General features: G+C 44.0%; 1 protein-coding gene across 10 annotated transcripts in view; it reads right to left on the bottom strand.

The window, feature by feature from the left end:
- DYNC1I1 (dynein cytoplasmic 1 intermediate chain 1) overlaps window positions 1-21,758 on the bottom strand; it is a 230,124-nt gene that overhangs the window by 36,440 nt on the left and 171,926 nt on the right. For all 10 annotated transcript variants that reach the window (XM_083705284.1, XM_083705288.1, XM_083705290.1 and 7 more), the window contains one exon: window positions 690-830. In XM_083705284.1, coding sequence (XP_083561410.1) covers window positions 690-830 — 141 coding nt within the window. The remainder of the gene's footprint in view (window positions 1-689; window positions 831-21,758) is intronic.

Raw genomic sequence — 21,758 nt, 5'->3', positions numbered from 1 at the left:
CAGAAGTTGGAAGGTGCAAGCGGGTGGGAGGATCCTGGGTGTAACCACACCCCACCAATTTAAAGCACATCCGAAGAAGCCTGGGAACTGTAGTTTCCCTGCACAGCACGCTACAATTCCCAGCACCCTGAAACTGCAGTTCCCGGGGATTCTTGAGGGGAAGTCGTGTGCTTTAAATCTATGCTGGGGACTTGCCCTTTGTCTCTGGGCAAAGGAGGAGGGGAACACCACCAGGCAGGTCTGGTGGCACCCAGAAAAGGACCCTTGGAAACTGATGAAATTAGCAAGCACCAAATTTGGAGTGGGCAGTGGCGTAGCGTGGGTTGTCAGCACCCGGGGCAAGGCAAGTAATTTGTGCCCCCTAACCCGTGGATTTGCGCCCCCTAACCCGTGGATTTGCGCCCCCTAACCCGTGGATGTGCGCCCCCTAACCCGTGGATTTGCGCCCCCTAACCCTAACTCCCAGATGTTGCGCCCGGTGCGGCTGGCCCCCCCTGCACCCCCCACGCTACGCCACTGGGAGTGGGAGCCTGTTTCTAACGAAGGCGGTTTCTTCTCCTTCCCTCCCAATTTGAAGAGAAGGGCTAAGATGAAATAATAATAATAATAATAATAATAATAATAATAATAATAATGGCAACTCAGCAGAAAATGTCAGCTCCCAGGCCCCGATCCTTCTCCCTCCTCACCTCTGTGTCATTATTCAGGTTCCAGAGATCCAAGCGGCCCATCCCATCCACGCAGGCAAAGAGCGCGGGATGCACTGGTGACCACATGACATCGTAGACATAGTCGGCATTGTCTTCAAAGGAGTAGAGCGGCTTGTTGTGCTGGAAGGGAGAGAGAAGCAGAGGGGAAGCATGAAGACTTCGTGGCGCTACTGCTGCCTCGGGCTGTCTGGCGAGTCTAATTAAAAACTTTGCACATTCAACCAAGTGTCATAAAACTTCCCGCAGATGAAAGGTCCCGGGACGGAGAAGGTGGGGCTGCTGCTGCTGCTGCTGCGCTCTAATGGGGGGGGGGGGGCGACCACTGTCCAGTGAGTAGGATTGCAAAGTGGGGGTGATCGTGTAGATGCGGGGGGGGGGACGTGCGGGGGAGGAGGCGGATGGAAGGAAGGAAGGGAGAGTTTGGATTTCGGCGAGAAGGGATTGCGCAAGACATTCCACGCGCAGGTAAAAGGGAGCTCGCAAGCGGCCCATTCAAGGGGAGGGAGGGAGATGCTGCCTGTTGCTCGCGCCAAGGCATCGCCTTCGTAAGCTGCTGCCCTGATAAGGGATCGGGAGATTCCCGGGGAGGAATGGCAAGGGAAGACGAAGACTGCCACCTAGCGGCTGCAGGCAGGATGCGGCAGGCGCGAGTCACAGAGGCGCTTCGGCGGCGGGAGCGGAATAACCCAAGAATGCAGACTGGGGGGGGGGGGGGCGCTGGGGAGGCCTGCGGAGATTTCCTTATTCCCGTCTGCGCTGCGCTCATTTGGGCGCACTGTGCTTTTAACGGAGGGATGGTCTACTGCTGTTCTCTAACTTGCTGTTTAGAAATTGTTCGTTGTTTTCCTTTAAAACCTGTATTTTCAAGAAGGTGGAGCGTTTTTGTTTTTTACTCCGAAGAGCAAACCAGAAATCTATTAAATGATGCATATGTATAACACGCACGATATATTTTGAAAAGTTGCGCGCTCGCTATGCATTTTTTAAAATATGTCGTAACCAAATTTTGCATGGCCACTGATCGAATGAAACGGGTTTTCGCCGACGTTTGGATACAACTAGATGCCATTTTGAATCAGGATGGTGGACTGGACATTTCAGAATGGCACTGATTTTAACCAAATTGTGCATGAAGGTTCCTGAGATTAAGCAGCAGGTTTTTGCCTAGGTTTTAACTACTGATTTCAAAATACTGATTTTTTTGTTTGTTTGTTTGTTTCTAAGCATTCCTAGGGAATACTGGGTTCAAGGCTGCTTTATTAAATAAGGCTGTTATATTAAATAAAAGGTTAGAGAGGTACCTGCTGCCTTAGTCCAAAGTGCAAAGGTTCCTTCCATGTCTGCACTTAGGGCTAAATGTTTATGAACTGATGCAACAGGCCAGTGGTATTATTATTGTTGTTATTATTATTATTGGTATTTCAGTTTTCTATTCAAATGCAGGGAGCTCATGGTCACAGTGGCCCTTTCGCAGAACTAAGCAAAAAACCGCCCCTTGAAATGTTACAGATACGACTTCCACATCTGCAGAATGTATTTATTTAGGCAATTAGTATTCCACTCCATATTTCAAAGAAACTTCTGAGTGGTTTACAACATCCTAAAAATATCACAAACAAATACCAAAACAAAAATCCTCCTTTTAAAGCAGCACAAAACAATTCCATAGGACATAATGGTTTTGTTTTTGTTTTTTAAAGGAAGCATGAACTTAACAACTTACATATGAGGACCATAATAATTACTGCTAGCAGATCCAAAATACAGAAATGGAAGATGGGCAACCAGTCCCACTCACCAGTGTATTTAGAGGCAGCAGTAGGACTTTCACTTCTGCGGCTATCTCTTCAACTTAAGCTCACACCAGAACTGACTGCACACGCCCCTGTGGGCTCCCTGCTGTCACTGGGGTGCACCCACAAGCTCTCCTGCCCCCTGGGAAAAGGTAGTGTTTAAGCAGCTCCCACGGTCAGTTCCCACATGAGAAACAAGAAAAGATGGCTGCTGTTCTGATCAGGGAGGAAGGGCTGTAATTCACTAACAGAGCATCTGATTTGCATGCAGTAGGTCCCATGTCCACCCAGGTATGGCTGGGAAAGCGCTGCCTGAAACCCCAGAAAGCGGCTGCTGGTCATTGTGGATAATACTGAACCACATGGACAGCTTCCTATGTTCCTGAAGGCTTCTCAACAGGGGCACCAGGATATTTCCTTCTGCAAGCATCCCTTGGCAAGTCAATCACTCATCCCACCTGTATCTCAGGATGGGAGAAAAATACTATATGAGCCCAGCCACGGCTTCTCTGCCAAACACACACATCTTTTCACTATGCATTAGAATTTAGCTATCAGGCGGCATGCTCTGGTGCCACATTTCCCTGCTAAACTGCATTCTCCGGCTCATCAAGTTACTTCTGCTCTTTTCTTTTTCTTTCTTTTTCTCTCCCCAGGGCTTCTCTTCACTTTTTTTCTTGAGGACAAGGTGATCTGTAGTTTCTGGATATTCTGAAAGCCAGTTCCCCCTCTCCCTCCCCCGTGTTTAAGACTTGAGTTTGAAGCAAGGAGGTGGCAAGGTTCAGAGAGCACAGCTGCGCTAAGAGAGCGTGGTGCTGTTGCTTGACTTTTAAGTGCCTACGCGTCATTTCATTTCACAACAGACTGGAAGTTCGAAGCAAGTTTTTTGTGTGTTTTTTTTAAAGTACACCAGGTTCGTAACATGTAATTGGGTGTCATGAATTATTCATCACATTCTGGCTCGTCTTAAGTCTGATTTCTGAATAATGGCTTTGCTAATCCCAGATCAATTAGTGTGAAATGAAATTTAAATGATAATGAAAACCCCAGAGATAAAAGAAAATTAAATATTCTCATCGCTTGTGACAGAAATCTAAACAATGGGATTTCTACATGTGTGCCTATGTATGTGTATTTGTATATGACACAATTTGCATGTACTGTATACAGACAAACACAGTAGACACACACACACACATCTCTCTCTCACACACACATATGCACACCCCAGTCTATATCACCCCCTGTGGGGTTTAATATCTCTTTACAAGAAAAACATGATAAAGATCATACAAAGATAATTGTTTTTTTAAAAAAAAAAAATTGACTGCAACTTTTGTTTGCAAAGTGCAGCCAATCTTCCAGTCGTTCTTGACTGCATTAGGTATCCTTATGAGTTATACAGGAAGATTCATAGCTCTGTGGTAGAACATCTGCTGGGCATGCAGAAGGTGCAGGTTCAACCCCTGGGATCTCAATGTAAGGAGAGTAAGGCAGGGACATGACTGAGCTGAGGTGTGGAGAAAATGGATATAGAACACTAGAACTCAGGGACATGCTGTGAAGCTGAACGTTGAAAGATTCAGGACAGACACAAAAAAGGCACTTCATAATACATAGTTGAGCTATGGCATTTGCTCTCAACAAGAAGTAGTGATGGCCGCTCATCTGGATGGCTTTAAAAGTAGATTAGACTGATTTTCACAGAAGGTCAGTGGCTACTAGGCACAACGTCTATGTCCTAAACCCAGTACGCCTCTGAATACGAGTTGCTGGGAGTTACAATTGCAGTAAGGGCTGTCGCACTCAGATTCCCCTTGCAGGCTTCCCATAGATATTTGGCTGGCCATTGAGAGAAGAGAATGCCGGACTATGATGAGCCTTTGGCTTGATCCAGCGGGGCTCTTCTTACGTGTGTCATATGAAGTTCATAAAGGATGAGCTTTGAGTCCATGAAGAATGTCTTCTGAAGGGGTCAAAATTTCCCTTTGAAGATTGTTTGTGTGTGTGTGGTTCTTAAAGGAAAAAGTGAGCATTTTACTCAGGCATCCATAAGGTAAAGGTAAAGGGACCCCTGACCATTAGGTCCAGTCGTGACCGACTCTGGGGTTGCAACCTTCATCTCGCTTTATTGGCCGAGGGAGCCGGCATACAGCTTCCGGGTCATGTGGCCAGCATGACTAAGCCGCTTCTGGCAAACCAGAGCAGCGCACGGAAATGCCATTTACCTTCCCGCCAGAGCGGTACCTATTTATCTACTTGCGCTTTGATATACTTTTGAACTGCTAGGTTGGCAGGAGCAGGGACCGAGGAACAGGAGCTCACCCCGTCGTGGAGATTCGAACTGCCGACCTTCTGATCGGCAAGTCCTAGGCTCTGTGGTTTAACCCACAGAACCACCCGCGTCCCCACAAAACATCTCAGGAGAAGTAGCATTTAAGAGGACTTGGTTTTAACTAGGGATGGGGAAACTTTGGCCCTCCAGATGTTGATGGACTGCAGCTCCCATCCTCCCTCCCTGACCATTGTTTATGGTGGCTGCATCCGCTGAGAGGAGGAGTCCAACATAATCTGGAGGCCCACTAACCTTGGTAAAAACCAACACTGATCACTGATTTCTACTGCATGCAAGTACTGCATATGTGCACAGAAATTCACAAAACTGGCCTTAGACCCGGTAAAGGTTTGGCAAAGTCACAAAAAACATACGCTGCATGTTAATCATGTCTAGGTTTCCACCAGCTCCTTGATCAACCCATGACTGCGGCACCGACCTCCTTTCCATCATAAAGAATAGCTTGGGTATATAGAAATATGACAATAAGTATAACTGTATCTAGGGCTAAAGTCCCAGCTGGTTCCCCGGCGGAGCTGCATGAAGGATCTTCCTTAATCCAGGAGGCGCCACACGTTAAGAACCTCGCTGCTTAGAGGAAGGCATGTGGACATGTTTACAGGTTTTAACTAGCATTTAGCTGCTTAAAAGCTACAATGAAATCTATCAGCTTTGCTTGTTTCATGAAAGAGGTATTTCACACTCTTGGATGGCGGAAGCAGGCTCTCCACGAAGGTGCATCTCGCAACTGTGTCTCCATCTGATCAGAGGTCCTTCACCCAGCAGAGAGCCACCCAGCAGAAATCAAATTTGAACCCAGTCAGGAAAAGAGCCTTTATGCTTGTGGAGTTACTGCTACCATTTTAAAACTACTTTACATTGGAATTTTTCTCTTTTTTAAAAAATATTTTTTATTAAAGTTTTCCATTTTAACAATCCAATCAGATCACATTAAATATTCCAGACTATACAAATACATATCATATAGTCCAAATATTTTGCCAAATTATAAATTTTTGTTGGGGCTTCCCATGCTTCAAGTTCAGCGGGGTCCAATCATCTTACGTTTCTACTGCCTTGAGTTTCCAATAGTTCCTTCTTTAAATCTTCCTGTTGTTATCCTTCCAATTGTTCTCATCCCAGGAATACTTCTGCGAGGCAGGTGAGATCTCTTAACAAACAACTGTCCGCATCCAGAACAGACAGCCTCCAGAGTATTTTGAGAGAATCCATGGAAATCAACCAGTTTTCACCTGGTTCAAATCTGCAGTTGCACATGGCCTACACATTTGCATCCATTTTATACCAGTTTCACAACCCCGGCTTTCCACAAATACTTCTTTGGTATTTTGGTGAGGATGTTGAGATTCTCTAATAGAGATTGCTTCTCTGCCCACCTGCTCCAGACTATATTTCCGTGGCGTTTCTTGAGGAAATGGAACATCTTTTATACCACATTCAATCTGTGGTGTAGATGTGCCCTTAAACTTTACAACAGCGCTGTTTGTTGGGGGTTAGGTTGCAGCTTCAGGCAGCAGGAAGGGAACACCTGCATGTTAGGATGCAGACAGAAGGAATGTTGCTGAAGGTTGATCCCAGTCTTCAAGGCATGCTCTTCAGAGTTGCCTCTCTTGGCTTCAGTTAAGGTAAAGAAATGTGGCTTCTCTCTCTGCAACAGCTGTCACCAGACTGGTGCTCTCCAGATGTTGTGGATGACAACGTTCAACCTGGGACTCGGGTATTGTAGTCCAAAACATCTGGTTGACGAAGGCTGCTCTACAATATCCAAAGAGCATGTCATGTTTTGGTTTATGCAAAAAGCAAATGTAGCAATGTTGGTCTGCAAGACAAAAATCCACAAACTTTTAGAAATACCTTTATTAGGCCACTTTGTTGTTCCAATAAATAACGAAGTGCAGGATTCATTAATCCCATATTCGTTATTGGGAGAGACATAGCAGGAATACACGTCGGATCAAAAAGCTTTGTTCATAGTTATAACAGAGTTCACTTTTCTATTCTATAGCGGTTTCACTATTATATAGCACATGTTGAAAGTTACGTCTGGAAAAAATCTAGTTACGGCTGGAGAACCGTATGTCATTTTTATGATCATCCTGTACTGTTTTCAATAGTATTTTATCTCTTTTGTAAATCTTGTTGTACACCAGACTGGGATTTTGTATGGGGGGGGGGCAGTCTATATGTATTTTTAACTAAATGAATAATTTATAAAATTCAATATTTTGTTTATAAAAAAAGTCATACTCTTCATGGTCTAGCTATGGCTTAAAATGTATTTATTAACTAGAACAATAATTCACATGCACTGCTAATATATACCAAGATCTTATGATTTTGTATTTAAAGCTGGAGAAATAAATAATAAAAAGTAATCCTTAAAAAAAAAACTTAATTAGGCAAAGTAAAGTGTCACAAAAGCATGAGAAAGTTTTCAAGTTATCCAGAACTCTTCATCAGGCAAAGCTGGAGGAATGGAGGAAGAAGGAAAAAAGCTGGCCTGGGCGGGTCCAGGGAATGATGCTTCACTGGAGAAGGTACCATCCACCTGAAGGAGGTGATGGTGCTCCCACTTCTTAGGAGGACGTCCCAGAAGATCCTCTCCAGTGTTAGAATCAGCAGAAGAGTCCCTCTTGGTACAGGGACTTAAGGTGGCATTCAGCTAAGTTTTATTCCAATTAGATCTAATGAAATCAACGGGCCTAACTTAACCATGTTCATTCATTTCCATGCTGAATACCACCTCTACTCTCTTGGAGGTATGCATGGGATCACAACTTTAGTTTGTACTCTTATGCACCAGGCTATCTCACCAAATGTAGGCAGGTCACATCCACACCACTTGAACAGTCATGGCTTCACCCAAAGAATTCTGGGAACAGTAGTTTGTTAATGGTGCTGAGAGTAGGACCGCCCCCCCACACAGAGCTACAAATCCCAGCATCCAAAGCAAACTGCAGTTCCCAGGATTTGGGGGGGGGGGATGCCATGGCTTTTAAAGTGCTGTAGGTGTCTTTTAAATATATGGTGTTGGTGTGGCCCAGGGCTTTCTTCATAATGCCCAGGAACATTTCTTTTCTCTCTCTCTCTCATCTCACCATTCATTCACTTGGGTAGCATCCGTCCATAGGTAACTCAAAAGCTTGCTCACTATTTTGTGACATTTTCATTGGCTCTACTGTTACTTTTGGAACTGCCTCCTGGAGAACAACAGAAACAGACTAACATGATTATTTGCCATTTTTGAAGATGACGTACACCTTCCTTTTCGACATGGGCTCTCCTCAAAAGAGAACCCCATGATCATCTCCGTTCCATATGAAGTGTTACTTTGTGTTTTGGTTCGTTCCTCTCCTTGGTGGGCTTGAGCTCGAGATCGGGTCACAATTTGCAAAGTAAGATCGCCGTGTTTCTAAATCGCTTCTCCTGCTGCAGTGCTGCTGTGAAGTCCCGGCCGCTTTGCTTAATTGATTTCTATGCCAAGGATTTTAAAAATGTGCCACGCTTTTGCATGAGCATGTGGAAGCTATTACAAGAGGAGAATAAAAAGGGGGCAAGAGGGAAGGGTTCCAAGAGCAGACTAAGTCTGGAGATAACATGATGATTAGGCTTTGTGGTTTCTTTTAAAGTCAGGGCATCATAGCTGCGTTCATAGGAAGAAACCAATGAAAAAGAACTTGGGTCACTGGTGCAGGGGATTTACTGTGCAATTCTAGGCATGTTTACTCAGAAGTAAGTGTCAGTGTCTGGGCAGCTGCTAGGTACATAAAAAGACCTGGCAAGCTGGCACATTGTTCTAATTTGCATAAAATCTGTATATGCTTAGTTGTTTGTATATATGCACATTCAGGCCATGTTTCAGTGATGAAAAGAACCTGACTCTAACTGGCAGGACTTACTCCGAACTATGAGTGTCAACAGTCTTTTCTGGGTCTAGTGCACAGTCTGTTAGGAAGAACTGCTTTTTATGTGCACAATACAAATAAAATAAGTCTCACACAACAGCTAAAACCCCCCATACATTTTTCCTTATCCACCCCATCCAACAATTGTATGTACTTGCAAGTTCCCCAGCACCAATCAATACCATCCACACATGATAAGCATAACACCACAGATCAACACAACCTGTGCCGCAACTGGAAAGCAGGAAAATGTTCTATGCGCAAAGCAGATAACGCAAGAAAGTTAGTTAAGCCACACACTGTGTTGTGCATTTCATCATCAAGATATGAAGCATGTCTGTCTTCAAGGAGTCCCAAGCAGAGGTTTCTCCTTGTGCCCATTTCAGCCTTCTCACGACAACACTATGATCACGGTGCTTATGGGGAATAGTAGTATAAAGAAATCTTAAGGGGGAAAACCAAAGCAGGCAAAGTTGGCTGGAGAGATGTTTTTCTCCCTTTCTCATAATGCTAAAGCCTGGACTCATCCAATGAAGATGTAAGGTAGACAAAAGGAATCACTACTTCGCCCAGTGCAAGGTTAAACTATGGGATTTTCTGCCAAAACATATAGTGATGCCCATCAACCTGGATGGTTTTAATAGTGTCTATTAGCCATGATGATTGTGTACTACCTCCAGTCCAGTATGCCTCTAATACTAGTTCTTTGCTTTAATATGCAACCTTCTTAGAGCCAGGACCCACCTTTTAAGCTTCATCTATTACACAGAAGCTCCTTTTAGTTATTTACTGTATCCAATCTCTCTTCCCCTTTAGTTCCTTCCTTCCTTTTTTAAAACCCTTCACAGCAAGAGCAAAAAGAAAATGGCAATGGTAATGTTAGCATGATCCACCTTAAGTCAGAGCATGTCGCAGACATGGGACACAGCCTAGAGGAACAGTGGAAGAAGGTAGGAAGATGCCATATGCTGAATCAGATTGTTGACCTGACTATGCTGATTATCAGTGGGTCTCCCGGGTTGCAGATAGGGGTCCCTCAAATCCATACCTAGAATGCCAAAGATTGAACCTGGGACCTTCTGCAAGCAAAGCAGATGCTCCACCAATCATTCCCATCAGTTGGAATCATAGAGGTGGAAGGGACCACAAGAGTAATCTACTGTAGTCCTACCCCCTGCAATGCAGAAATCTTTTGCCCAAGGTGGGGTTTGAACCCACGACCCTAAGATTAAGAGTCTCAAGCTCTACCGACTGAGCTATCCAAACACCAATGCAATATACAAGTGGTAAATATACACATTTAATGTTCATCTGACAACCATGCAAGATGGATAAGAAGAGCAGGTTCGGCATAGTGGATAAAATATTGGGCTTGAACGAGAGCCCTGGGTTCAAATTTCCATTCAGCTGTGAAGCTCACTGCCTGACCTGGGGGTCATTAACTCTTTTTCAGCCTGCCTCCCAGGATGTTGCGTGGGCAAAATGACAATAGAATAAAATGGATCCCATTCTGAAGGAAGGCATAGGAAAGTGATAAGTGATAAATGGCTTAAACCTCACCTATGAAAATGCTTAACACCGAGAGAGAAGGGGGGAAAACAGTGAATTCCTCAAGCCAGACACCACCTGACTCTGGAAAGCGTCAGTCTGTCAGGCAGCAGTTTTTTGAAGATGTGTTGGGGTATTTTGGGAGGGGGGAGGACTTGATGCTGACAGGTAAACTGGTTATTGAGTTAATCTCCTGAGCGGTTTTATAAAATCTGTTGAGTTGTGACTCACATGGGCCGGTGCTGCAATTCTTACTGTGCATTAACTCTTGTCTCTCCTTTTGCTTCCTTGATAACTGAATACCCCTGCAGATAAGGATGGAAGGAGAGCCCAATGGATGAGGCCAACAAGATGGCTAAGAAAGCTTTGGTTCTAAAAGAAGAAAAGCCATGGCTCAGGACTGCCTAGGGCCTGCAGGCTTTGCTCTTTTTCAACGGTTGGAGGAAAACACTCTGCACATGTTCAGAATCTTTAGACCCCAAGTTGATGCATCCACAATTATGCATACATACAATAAGAGTCAGTACAAAAAGCTGGAGTGCAAGACAACTAGACATAGCTCCAAATAACTTCAACATTGTGGCACAGCACTGTGTGATGTCCGTACACTAGTAAGCAGACAAGGCATTAAAATAAATATGGGACATGAACAGCCCTGGTGTTTATTTGTGTATTAGGAGAAATAGCACCAAAAGGGGGCCCAGATCCATGTCAGAAAGAGAGCCAAGAAATCACTATTGCTTCTCAGCAAGCTCTTTTCAATAACCATTTGGTAACTACCATGCTTTTGAGTGGAAAGTTTACTATGGCTCAATAGAATACACTAGTTTCCTCCGACAGCCAAGATTAGTGTTTGTGACTGTTAAAACTAGAAGGCCTGTGGAGATTTCATGGGTCATCAGTCATATAGACTCAAAAGTGATTTATTATCCAAGACATCCCTGCATATGTAAGATCCCCAGTACAGTACATTTCCTCACTCTGACATAACAGAATATTTAACATTTGTTGACAGCTAGGGGAAAATAGGTTGTTTCAAAGGTTTGGTGAGAGTATGTTACTGAGGGGCTCTGATCTATGTCCCCTCAGGGACTATAGGCAAAGCTGATTCCAGTCTGAAGGGAAGCCCTGCTTGCAGCTGAGAATGGTTGATGGTGGTCCCGTTGTTTGCGGAGGATGCCAAATTTGGGGGCTTGTAGTTAAGCACGAACCTTGTGAATGATGTATCAAGTAATCAGTTTGTGGAGCGCTACAGAATGTGGAGGTTTCTCTGCAAAACACTGTAAAATAACGGCAAAACTTTGGTAGAGGTTTGGAGGAGAGTCTAAATTATGGGGTTTGTAGTTAATTTGCCTGTTGAGGGTCAAAGTTCTAATGCCTAGAGAGGAGGGGAAGTTCACAGATGATGATTTCGAAGGAGCGAATAACCTAGAGACCAAGCATAACTGCTACCAGCCTCATTGTTAAGTTTTGCTTACTTTTGGTAAGCCTCCAAAAGAGGGGTGGGCAATCCTTTTTCCTTCTGAGGTAATCTGCCAGTGGGGTGGGCCCACCAAGGGGAAGAACCCAAGCCAGCTGTGGGCAAGACCAATGCCAAAAGCAGACCTCCCCCCCTCCCCACACACGCCCATTTGCACTGTCTTCCTAAACAGGGCTTTTTCCAGTTGGAACTAGCCGGAACTGAGTTCTGGCACCTTTCAGGTGGGAGCCGTTTCCATTATTAGAGAAAAAGGGTGAGGGGTGGCACCTCTTTTTCTAGAAAAATAGCACTGCTTCCCACCACCTCCTTCTTTCTCCCTCTCACTTCCTACAAAAGGAGAAAGAGACTGCTCTTGCCAGAGTTGTCTAGACTGATCCGTCGCAGTCAGCTTTGGAAATTACGCCAAGGGCTACATGTCCACACCTTCTCGAAACCTTTTATCTTGGGCCTGAAATTGGTTTCTTGTGAGAACACCACATATGAACCAAACCACCCTTTTAGGTCTTCTGTGTGAAAAGCTAGACAAAGGCTGGGGAACCTGTGGCCCAGCAACATAGCTTATGAACGAGAATTGTGAGAGCTAGAGTCCAGCAACATCAGGAAGTCCAAAGGTTATTCAGCCATGCACTAGACCAGGCATCCCCAAACTCAGCCCTCCAGATGTTTTGGGACTACAACTCCCATCATCCCTAGCTAACAGGACCAGTGGCCAGGGATGGTGGGAATTGTAGTCCCAAAACTTCTGGAGGGCCGAGTTTGGCAATGCCTGCACTAGACTGACGGTGAAACACAGAGCTAGGTCTTCTTGGTGGTAGAACCCTGATTATGGAGTTTGCTTCCTAGAGAGGCTTTGTTGGAATCCCTTTGGAGAATGGAGAAAACAACTTGATTGAGAAAAGCTTATGGAGCTAGCTAAACTCTCTTTTTTAATGGTGCTGTGATCATGTTATTTATATATGCAGAATATGCTCATTTTGACCGTCATCTGCACATGTTTTGCTTGTCTGTGATATAATCTGACTCAGGTTCTTCAAACTGGAGAAAAGGGAATATATACAAACTGAGCAAGGAACAAATAAGCTGAAAACTTGCAGCGTCAGCAAAACAAAAACCACCCCTGCTTAATATCAAGCCTGTTACCTGATGTGTCAGATCAACATCACCAACCGTGGGGTAGCACAGAGAGTGGAGAGGCATTGTGCCAGCACTGCAGGCAGATGAGCTGCTGCAAGCCTCCAGAATCTGTCTGCAAGCCTCCAGCCACCGTCTGCAGGAGAGCCCATTAACTTCAAAGGGACTTCTGTAGAATAAGTGGTTTCACAATTACAACTGAAGGCTAAATCCTCTGCTTGATTCCCAGCTTTCTTTGTCTAAAGCAGCATTTCCACAAATGTATATCAGCAGCAAACCTGGCGACTATGGCTTATCAGAACTGAGTAAACCTACTTATATTTCACTCACACATTAATTCTGTGTTGAATTTTCATGAGCTTTCCTCACTACCTAAGTCACCATTTGGAAGTAGAGATGGATGAATCGGTCAATGTCATTTTTTCACCACTACTCTTTTTTCCAGACTTGAGTTCAGTTTGCAGATTTTATATATATATATATATATATATATATATATATATATATATATATATATACATACACACACACACACACACACACACACAGTCTGCACAAAAATTGTCAGCATTTATTGTGCTTTTTTCCAATTTTTGGAAGCAATTTTTACATAATTTCGCAAGCAATTCCCCACAATAGCATTCATCTTTGTGTTACTGTCATTAAGATATACACACCTTTTTTTGCAAATTTTAAAAATTATTTTCCAATATACCCCCAATAATAGCTAAATTATAACAATAACAATTAATTCCCAAATTATACAATTATCAGAATGCCAATCAACTTCCAACTAATACATTTCAGTTAAAATGGCTCCCTGCATGGTGGAACAGGTGCATTTCCGATCTTATATAACTGTGTTGCATAATCTTAATTAATATCAGTTACATTTCAGTTATAATAATCATCCCTTAGTCAACAGCTACATAATTAATGATTTCCATTTGTGATGTTATAATATATAAATTTATAATGCTTCTGGTGTGGAACTCCAACTATTATCTTTATGATGTTCTGCGAGTGAAAACTGGAGATTCCTTATGTCCATATATGGTGTTGTGTCTTTCACTTCCCAGTTGTTGTTTTCTCCCATCATGATTTGGGGCGGAACTGAATCTCAAAGTTTCTCAGAAGTCTTATCTCTCAGTCCTTGTTTCTATGTCTCGGAACAGGCGACAGTCTGCTAGAAACCATTCTGTCTCACTAGTAAAACATGTCACAGATCATCGCCATTTTCATCTCCGCCTAGGAAAAGGTGGGCAGTTTTCTCAGCACTGAAGATTTAATACTCCTTTTCCAACTCCCAGAATCTCTGCACCGTTCTTATCACAGCCCCCAAATTCTTTTCCTTCCAGCAAGAGATTTATGGCCCAATTAAACTTTGTCTTAGATTACAATCCGTCAGTAGCACAAACAAATCTCAGTCTGCTTTTCCTTGTCTGTTGTTTTTAAACGGAGGTGAGGGGAATTACTCTCTTTCCAACACAGTCATACTTGAGTTCCCCCCTCCTTTCTTCATTTCAGATCACACGCAGTTTCCATTTTTCCTTGTTAATATCAATATTACTCCAATGTCCCTTCCTCACTTGTAAATATATTTTTATCTTGTATTCTGGAGAGGATTACCAAATCATAAATATATAAAAGAAGCTTAGAATAAACAAACCGTGGGTTTCCCTCTCCCCAAACGATTCCCACACTAAAGAAAATCTTATCTCAGTTCAAACCCTTGATCCCTGTAGCTGATATGTTCTGCAGTATGTTGTTGCAACCCTTTTCCATAATGCGCTGGTACTTTAAAATCAACTATAAATCCAACTAAGCGGATAACCTCTGCTTCTTAATGGCGACGTAGGAGGGTTTTCGCCAGGTGAAGTGCTTTTGTACTCAGCGCCTCCCTGCCTTCCACATTCCATGCCAGAGTGAGAGCCAGGTACCAAGACAAACTGTGAGCAAAGCCCATTCCCTGGAGGGAATTTGTAAGGATGATTTACCCTCTGCCATCCTTGTTTTTTGTTCGCCGACAATCCTCTGCCATCATGGGGGATGCCTCCATTAAGGCAGGTGAGACCAGAAGCCTATGCACACTTTCACTTAATGTATACATTTTTGTGCACGTTTGGGGGTTGGAGAACTGCATTGCAAAATTGAGATAAGTGCAAATGTTAAACTATAGGGCATCCCATTGCCAGACTGCAAGCAGTTTCATTTCCCACCAACATAGCATGGGAAGACTTTTGCCCTGGTTCCGCTCCCATTTGCACTGTTAGGACTGAATAACTACAGCAAAGCATGTGTAAAAGGCCTCTCTGAGCAAAGCAAGTGGATGGCATCAGCCCTCACTGCAATTCTTTCAGTAGCCATTCAGATGGGGAGAGGCCATAGCTCAGTGAATCACTTGCTTTGAATGAAGAAGGCCTCAAGTTCAATCCATGGCATCCAAACTTAAGATCCAAAATCTGCATACACCTCCTTAGCAAACGAAGCATAATTGGCTTGAAGCAAAGGACTGTTGATCCATTTGCTTCAGCACCTAACGCTTCTCCACCCCTCACCCCCATGAATAGTTTAAAGACTCTCCCCAAGGAGCACATGGAATCACTGAGGACAGATGGTGAATTCTCTGGCCAAAAATGTTCACGAAACATCTCCCCCATGTTGGCTTCATAAGGTGGTATAGTCAAGAACTTCTGCAGCTCATAGCTGTCAACATTTCCCTTTTTTAAAGGGAAATTCCCTTATTCTGAATAGGATTTCTCACAAGAAAAGGTAAAAGTTGACAGCTATGCTGTAGCTGGCCTTGCATTTGGTTTATTTCTTTTATTGTAATGGAGACTGAGGGTGTTTGGACTAGGACCATATTTATTGAAGAGACTATCAAGGCCATGGACTAGGACCTGTGAGTTTCATGATATATATTTTTTCCAGTTAAAGGGATCCATGCCAGTAGCCCAACCTGTGATTTTCATAATGCTGTGCTGGTTTTGGTGATATTGTCACAGTAGAAGAAATAAAGTTTATTAAGTGGTTCCCGGCAATTTTTGAGAGGTCCGCAAAACCTCAGAGTTGAGAGCCACTGATAGTTCATCCTACATGAACAGATCTGCAATTTTGTGCATACAAGAAACTGCTCATGAAGCCTTTAAAAAGAGGGAGGGGGGAAACCGTGTGGTTACAGTGGAATAGATAAGCAAAATCAAGAGAAACATTGTGGAAAAACTCAGTGCCGGCTTTTGATCACCTGACTTCACTTTGGTTTTGCTCCTTCAAATTACCTAGAGAAAGACCATAATCTTCTCCTCATACAGCTGGATGGGAGCCAGACCTCTGGCTCCAGAGGTAAAGGGCAAAAAGTAAAAATCCTGTCTGAACAAGCAGCTCCACCCATTCCTCTGAGTCAGTTTGGCTTTCTGACAACAAAATTGAGCTCTGAAGAAAATTCATTCATTGCTTTGCTTCTGGACAAAACTCAAAATGCTGAGCTCGTACAACAGACAGGCAGATCCCCAAGTAAGCCAGAATGCTACTTACTGACAGATCTACAGCTAGACCATGTAGCTCACTGTAATGACTAGGACACTTTTAATTTTTCATCTGTAGGACACTTCAGAAGTAGACATATTTTCAGAAGATATCTGGTTTTAGGATTACCAAGTAGGGCAGTCTTGCAAATCTAGTCCTCCTGCCCCCGCCCCCCATTAGTAACCCTCAAACATGTTTACTATATTTCTTCTGTTAGACATTTGTGGCCTTACAAGGATGAAGAGAGAACCGGCTTTTGCTTCTCTGTCAGGTCACCTGGTGTGGGATGCAGGTGGCGCTATGGGTTAACCCACAGAGCCTAGGACTTGCCAATCAGAAGGTTGGCGGTTCGAGTCCCCTCAACGGGGTGAGCTCCCGTTGTTCGGTCCCTGCTCCTGCCAACCTAGCAGTTCGAAAGCACATCAAAGTGCAAGTAGATAAATAGGTACCGCTCTGGCAGGAAGGTAAACGGTGTTTCCGTGCACTGCTCTGGTTCGCCAGAAGCGGCTTAGTCATGTTGGCCACGTGACCCGGAAGCTGTTCACCGGCTCCCTTGGCCAATAAAGCGAGATGAGCACCGCAACCCCAGAGTCAGTCATGACTGGACCTAATAGTCAGGGGTCCATTTACCTTTACCTTTACCAGGTCACCTGGAGAGGATTCTCACTCAGCACAGGCTATTAGGTGAGCGAGTTTACAAATTGGATTAGGGTGATGCACAAAGAATAGCTCCTACCGGTGCTCCTGGCTGAGTTCAGTGCCACGCATCTGGGCCTTCTGGAAATGCCCTAGGTGATCATAGTTCAATGATACAGCACATGCCTCGTAAGCCGCAGGACCCAGGTTCAACTCCTGACAACTCCAAGTCAGGCTAGAAGGTTTCCTGTCTGAAACATTATGGTAGGGTTGCTCAAACTTGGGTCTCCAGCTGTTTTTGGACTGCAACTGCCACCATCCCTAGCTAGCAGGACTGGTGGTCAGGGATGATGGGAACTGTAGTCCAAAAACAGCTGGAGACCCAAGTTTGGGAAACTCTACATTAGAGACTTGCTGCCAGTTGGTGTAGAGAGAATGCAGAACTATACTGAGGCCTGACTCAGTATAATCTGTTCCTTATATCCCAGAAAAGGCTGATAACTCTTTCCCCGCTCAATGCATTCCCTGTGCTCCAAGCAGTGAAGCAGCCATCTAGGCTGCACTTCCTAGGTTAAAACCCACATTGGCTCCTGTGGGCTGGTACGGACCAGGTAGGCCCACAATTCTCAACAGCTAGGACTTTGAAACAGTGAAACTACTAAATTAGATAAGTAAAAAAATGCCTTTTTTGCTATTGCACTTTGAAATGGAATAAAACAAATAAGGGGACTGGGAAAGGAATGTTGCAGTGGCTGGGCTTTTAGGGTAGATTCATTTGAGATTCACAAGAAAGCCTTGTTCATCCCCTAGTTCTGCTGTAATGTTCACTCAGCAAGGGGGAATAAGTTTGTTTCCTAAATTGTATATAACTTAAAAACCAGATCATGCCACCCACGTTCATACCAGTAGTCTCCCTGAGGTCTGGCCATGTGGTTTCTCTAGCCAAGGCAGAAGAAAATTCTTTATGCGACTTTTGTCTTACTTCCTTACTTCATGTGGCTGATACAGTCTAGATGAGTCTTGGGTGTGTTTGCAAATATGATGCTATAATATGCTTCCTGCTCTGAAGACAGTGAAGTTTAATGTGACTTGAGTGCAGAGGGAGTGAATCCTTTTATCCAAGTTTGTTAATTTTCATTTAGAGGTTTTTTTCCTTGCTAACTGAAAGGGTATTTATTGATGCTACAATGTATGCCATGGCTTTCTGTTAAGGACACTGTTGAAGGTCTGGTCAAGCAAAACAAGAACTTCTGTTCTATAGTGATAGAAAAATCTTTACCACAACAATAATATTGTTATAGGTTTGGGGGGGGCAGGGTCAGTCTGGATGATATTCATTGGTCCCTTCCAGGCTGTGATCCTTGATCCAGCGAGGTTTAGAATCTAGTAGAAGAGGCCACTGAACTAAGTCAGACAGGTTACCATAAAGAGAAATGGGTGGACCTTTTACTACCTCAGCTGCCATCCTAGGATGGAGAACAGGGGGCCGGGGGGGGGGGCTGGGTGTGTGAGAGAGTTTTGGCTGATGCTGGAAGCTGAAGACACAGAGGCTTGTCTTGCCCTATACTGTACCCAGCGCATGGCATGGGGCTTTTCTGGAAACCTAATTTTGGAGTCTTAATGCAGTGAGCACCTCCATCCTATGGTCAGGTTGTATAAATAGAACCACATAACCACAGCCTCCCTTGACCTTCATTCCAAGGAAACTGAACCCAGGATAAGCACAGGCACCCCATTGTCTCTTGGTACTCAGAGATGGGGGACCTTACAATAACATACGATACAATATGATACGATACTAATAGATGACATTAATATAATACCACACTGATAAAATAATTTTAAAAATCACTTAACTTGCTTACATTTTAAAGAGCACTGCATGATTACATCTGCACCTCTGCTATATGGCCAGTATTGTTTTGTGGTACAATACAGAAAGAAATTGACCCAGGACTCGAACACACCAGAACAAAAATGTGGACCCCATCCTAGATTTGTCCCAGACCTTTTCCACTTTAAATGCATGTCCCCACCAAATCTGGACTTTCCAAGAATTAAAAGCACACTTCGTTTAAAAGGGGGGGGGGGAGGTCTGAGATAACAATGGGGAGGTAATTATGTGGCTGCCCTAGCATTAATGGGGAGACAAGCTGGGGTAAATCCACACTCTGTTCCTGTATGGACAAGCCTCTAGTGTAAACTACTCAATGCTGCCAAAATGGGCACATTAGACATAGAGGGGCATGGAGAGTGTGGGCATATTTATGAATGACCAGAGCAGGGCAGCTAAGCTTTCATGGGAGAGGAAAATCTCTGGCAATCTCCACCAGATGGAACTTCCAATTGCTCGGCAAGAGGATCCTGAGCTGTTTCAGGATAATCACCGTTTATATGTCAAGTGAGCTTTCATTTTAACAATTCCCCCAATTGTTAAATTTCAGGGAAAGGTCATGGTTCAGTGGTTTTGCATGCAAAAGGTCCCAGGATCAATGCAGAAGAAGAAGAGTTTGGATTTGATATCCTGCTTTATCGCTACCCTAAGGAATTTCAAAGCGGCCAACATTTTCCTTTCCCTTCCACCCCCACAACAAACACTCTGTGAGGTGAGTGAGGCTGAGAGACTTCAGAGAAGTGTGACTAGCCCAAGGTCACCCAGCAGCTGCATGTGGAGGAGCGGAGACGCGAACCCGGTTCCCCAGATTACAAGACTACCACTCTTTACCACTACACCACACTGAACACACCAAGTAGGGCTGGGAGAGATCCCTGCCTGAGAGCTGCTGCCAACCAGTATAGACTATGCTGAGCTAAATGGTCCAATGACCTGACCCAGCTTCCAATGATCCTATGGACCACACAACAGACAGACTTGAGAAATGGGGGAGGGAGATAAGACAGAGTAAGAGGAAGGACACATGAGAAGAACGTAGCAGAGTGCTCTCACTGCAGGACTCCAAGAGGATAAGGTGGTGCAAGGGGGAAGCAGAGGAATTTGGCTGAAGGGGAAAGAAAAGGATTAAAGGCACAGACAGCTTCCTGCCAATGCCACCATACCTGACCATGTAGGAGAAACCACACAGAAAAGAGTCCATGCCTTCCCTCTTCTCCCCAGAAAGTTTAAAGAAATTGCAGACACAGGAGGGTGGGGGTCGTACACAAAGTATGCCATGCATTAAATAGAGAGGAAAGTTATGGCAATCCATAGCGAAAGAGGGAAGGAGAATAAAAATGTGAAATCGACGAAGAAGAAGAAGAAGAAGAAGAAGAAGAAGAAGAAGAAGAAGAAGAAGAAGAAGTAGTGGTGGTGGAGGAGGAGGAGGAGGAGGAGGAGGAGGAGGAGGAGTTTTGATTTGATATACCACTTTATCACTACCCTAAGGAGTCTCAAAGCAGCTAACATTCTCCTTTACCTTCCTCCCCCACAACAAAAACTCTGTGAGGTGAGTGGGGCTGAGAGACTTCAAAGAAGTGTGACTGGCCCAAGGTCACCCAGCAGCTGCATGTGGAGGAGCGGAGACGCGAACCAGTTCCCCAGATTACGAGACTACCGCTCTTAACCACTACACCACACTGGATCTCCAGTGGACTATTGGACTATTATATGCTTCTGGGTGAGCTGACACCATCCAAGTCCCAAACTAGACATGACATGACATGATTCTTTGCATTTAATGTGCAAGGTTTTTTTAAAAAAGGCAAATTGCACGTGTGCATGTGATAATTATGAGGATCATAGCAGGCATGGATAGAGAATTCAACCCCTTCCTCCCTTGCTGCAGTCCTGAGGAAAATCCCTCTTCTGAAGCTGATACTTCAGGCAGCAAAGCCACATTGGGGCCACTGCAAAGATGCCTTTAGCATGAGCTGCAGTTTGGTTCTAATCTGTTTCTTTTCCCTGCAGTCATGTAGTACAGTATTAATTGTTCTCCCTTGTTGGTCTCCTTGGGCCCCTCTCTTTTGAGAGGGCCTCTTGTTTCACTTAATATTTGCTTCTTGTTCTCCATCCTTACTCTGCTGGCCTTTTTAGAAAGTGCAAAAATGTTTCTCGTTACTCATTTTCAGTGAAAATGTCAGTCAAAAAAATATTCCTTAAAAGTAAGAAACTGAGGCCAATATAACAATCCATGTAAATGTATACTTTTGGTACAATTACATATATGGCGTTTTTTTTTGGGGGGGGTGCCTATAACAGAGTGACATGGCTGCATTTGAACAGAATACTAACTCATCATTTGTCTGAACCATGCTGACAACAAACCACAAGTTGTTGTTTTTTTCATGAGTAAAGTATTTTATGGTCATTCCCCAAAGGAAAATTTCCAGGGCATCTCTAACACGAATATTCTCCTATACAACCATGTTATTTAGGCCATACATGTTTTTAAGTTAATGGCTCAAAAGTAGCAGGAAAAGTTGCACCTGAAATCCTGTTCAGTCCTGTACAGTCTACTCTCAGAAGCCAATACTTTCCTTTTGAAGCCATAGCTAAGATTATTTAAGGCAGAATAATGGGGTGTTTTGATAAAAAAAAATCTAAGAGACTCAAGCCTGCTTTTCTTCATGTGGTATTATATAATTCTGCATGATAACATGATAAGGAGCACGGCCATTGCTGCACATTAACATTTGTTAATAATCCCTAGTATAGCTTAATGAGCAGGTGGCCTTTAG

The sequence above is a fragment of the Podarcis gaigeae genome (genome assembly GCF_964106915.1).
Source record: "Podarcis gaigeae genome assembly, chromosome: 12".
Taxonomy (NCBI): domain Eukaryota; kingdom Metazoa; phylum Chordata; class Lepidosauria; order Squamata; family Lacertidae; genus Podarcis; species Podarcis gaigeae.
This window is presented reverse-complemented; position numbering and strand designations above follow the sequence as displayed.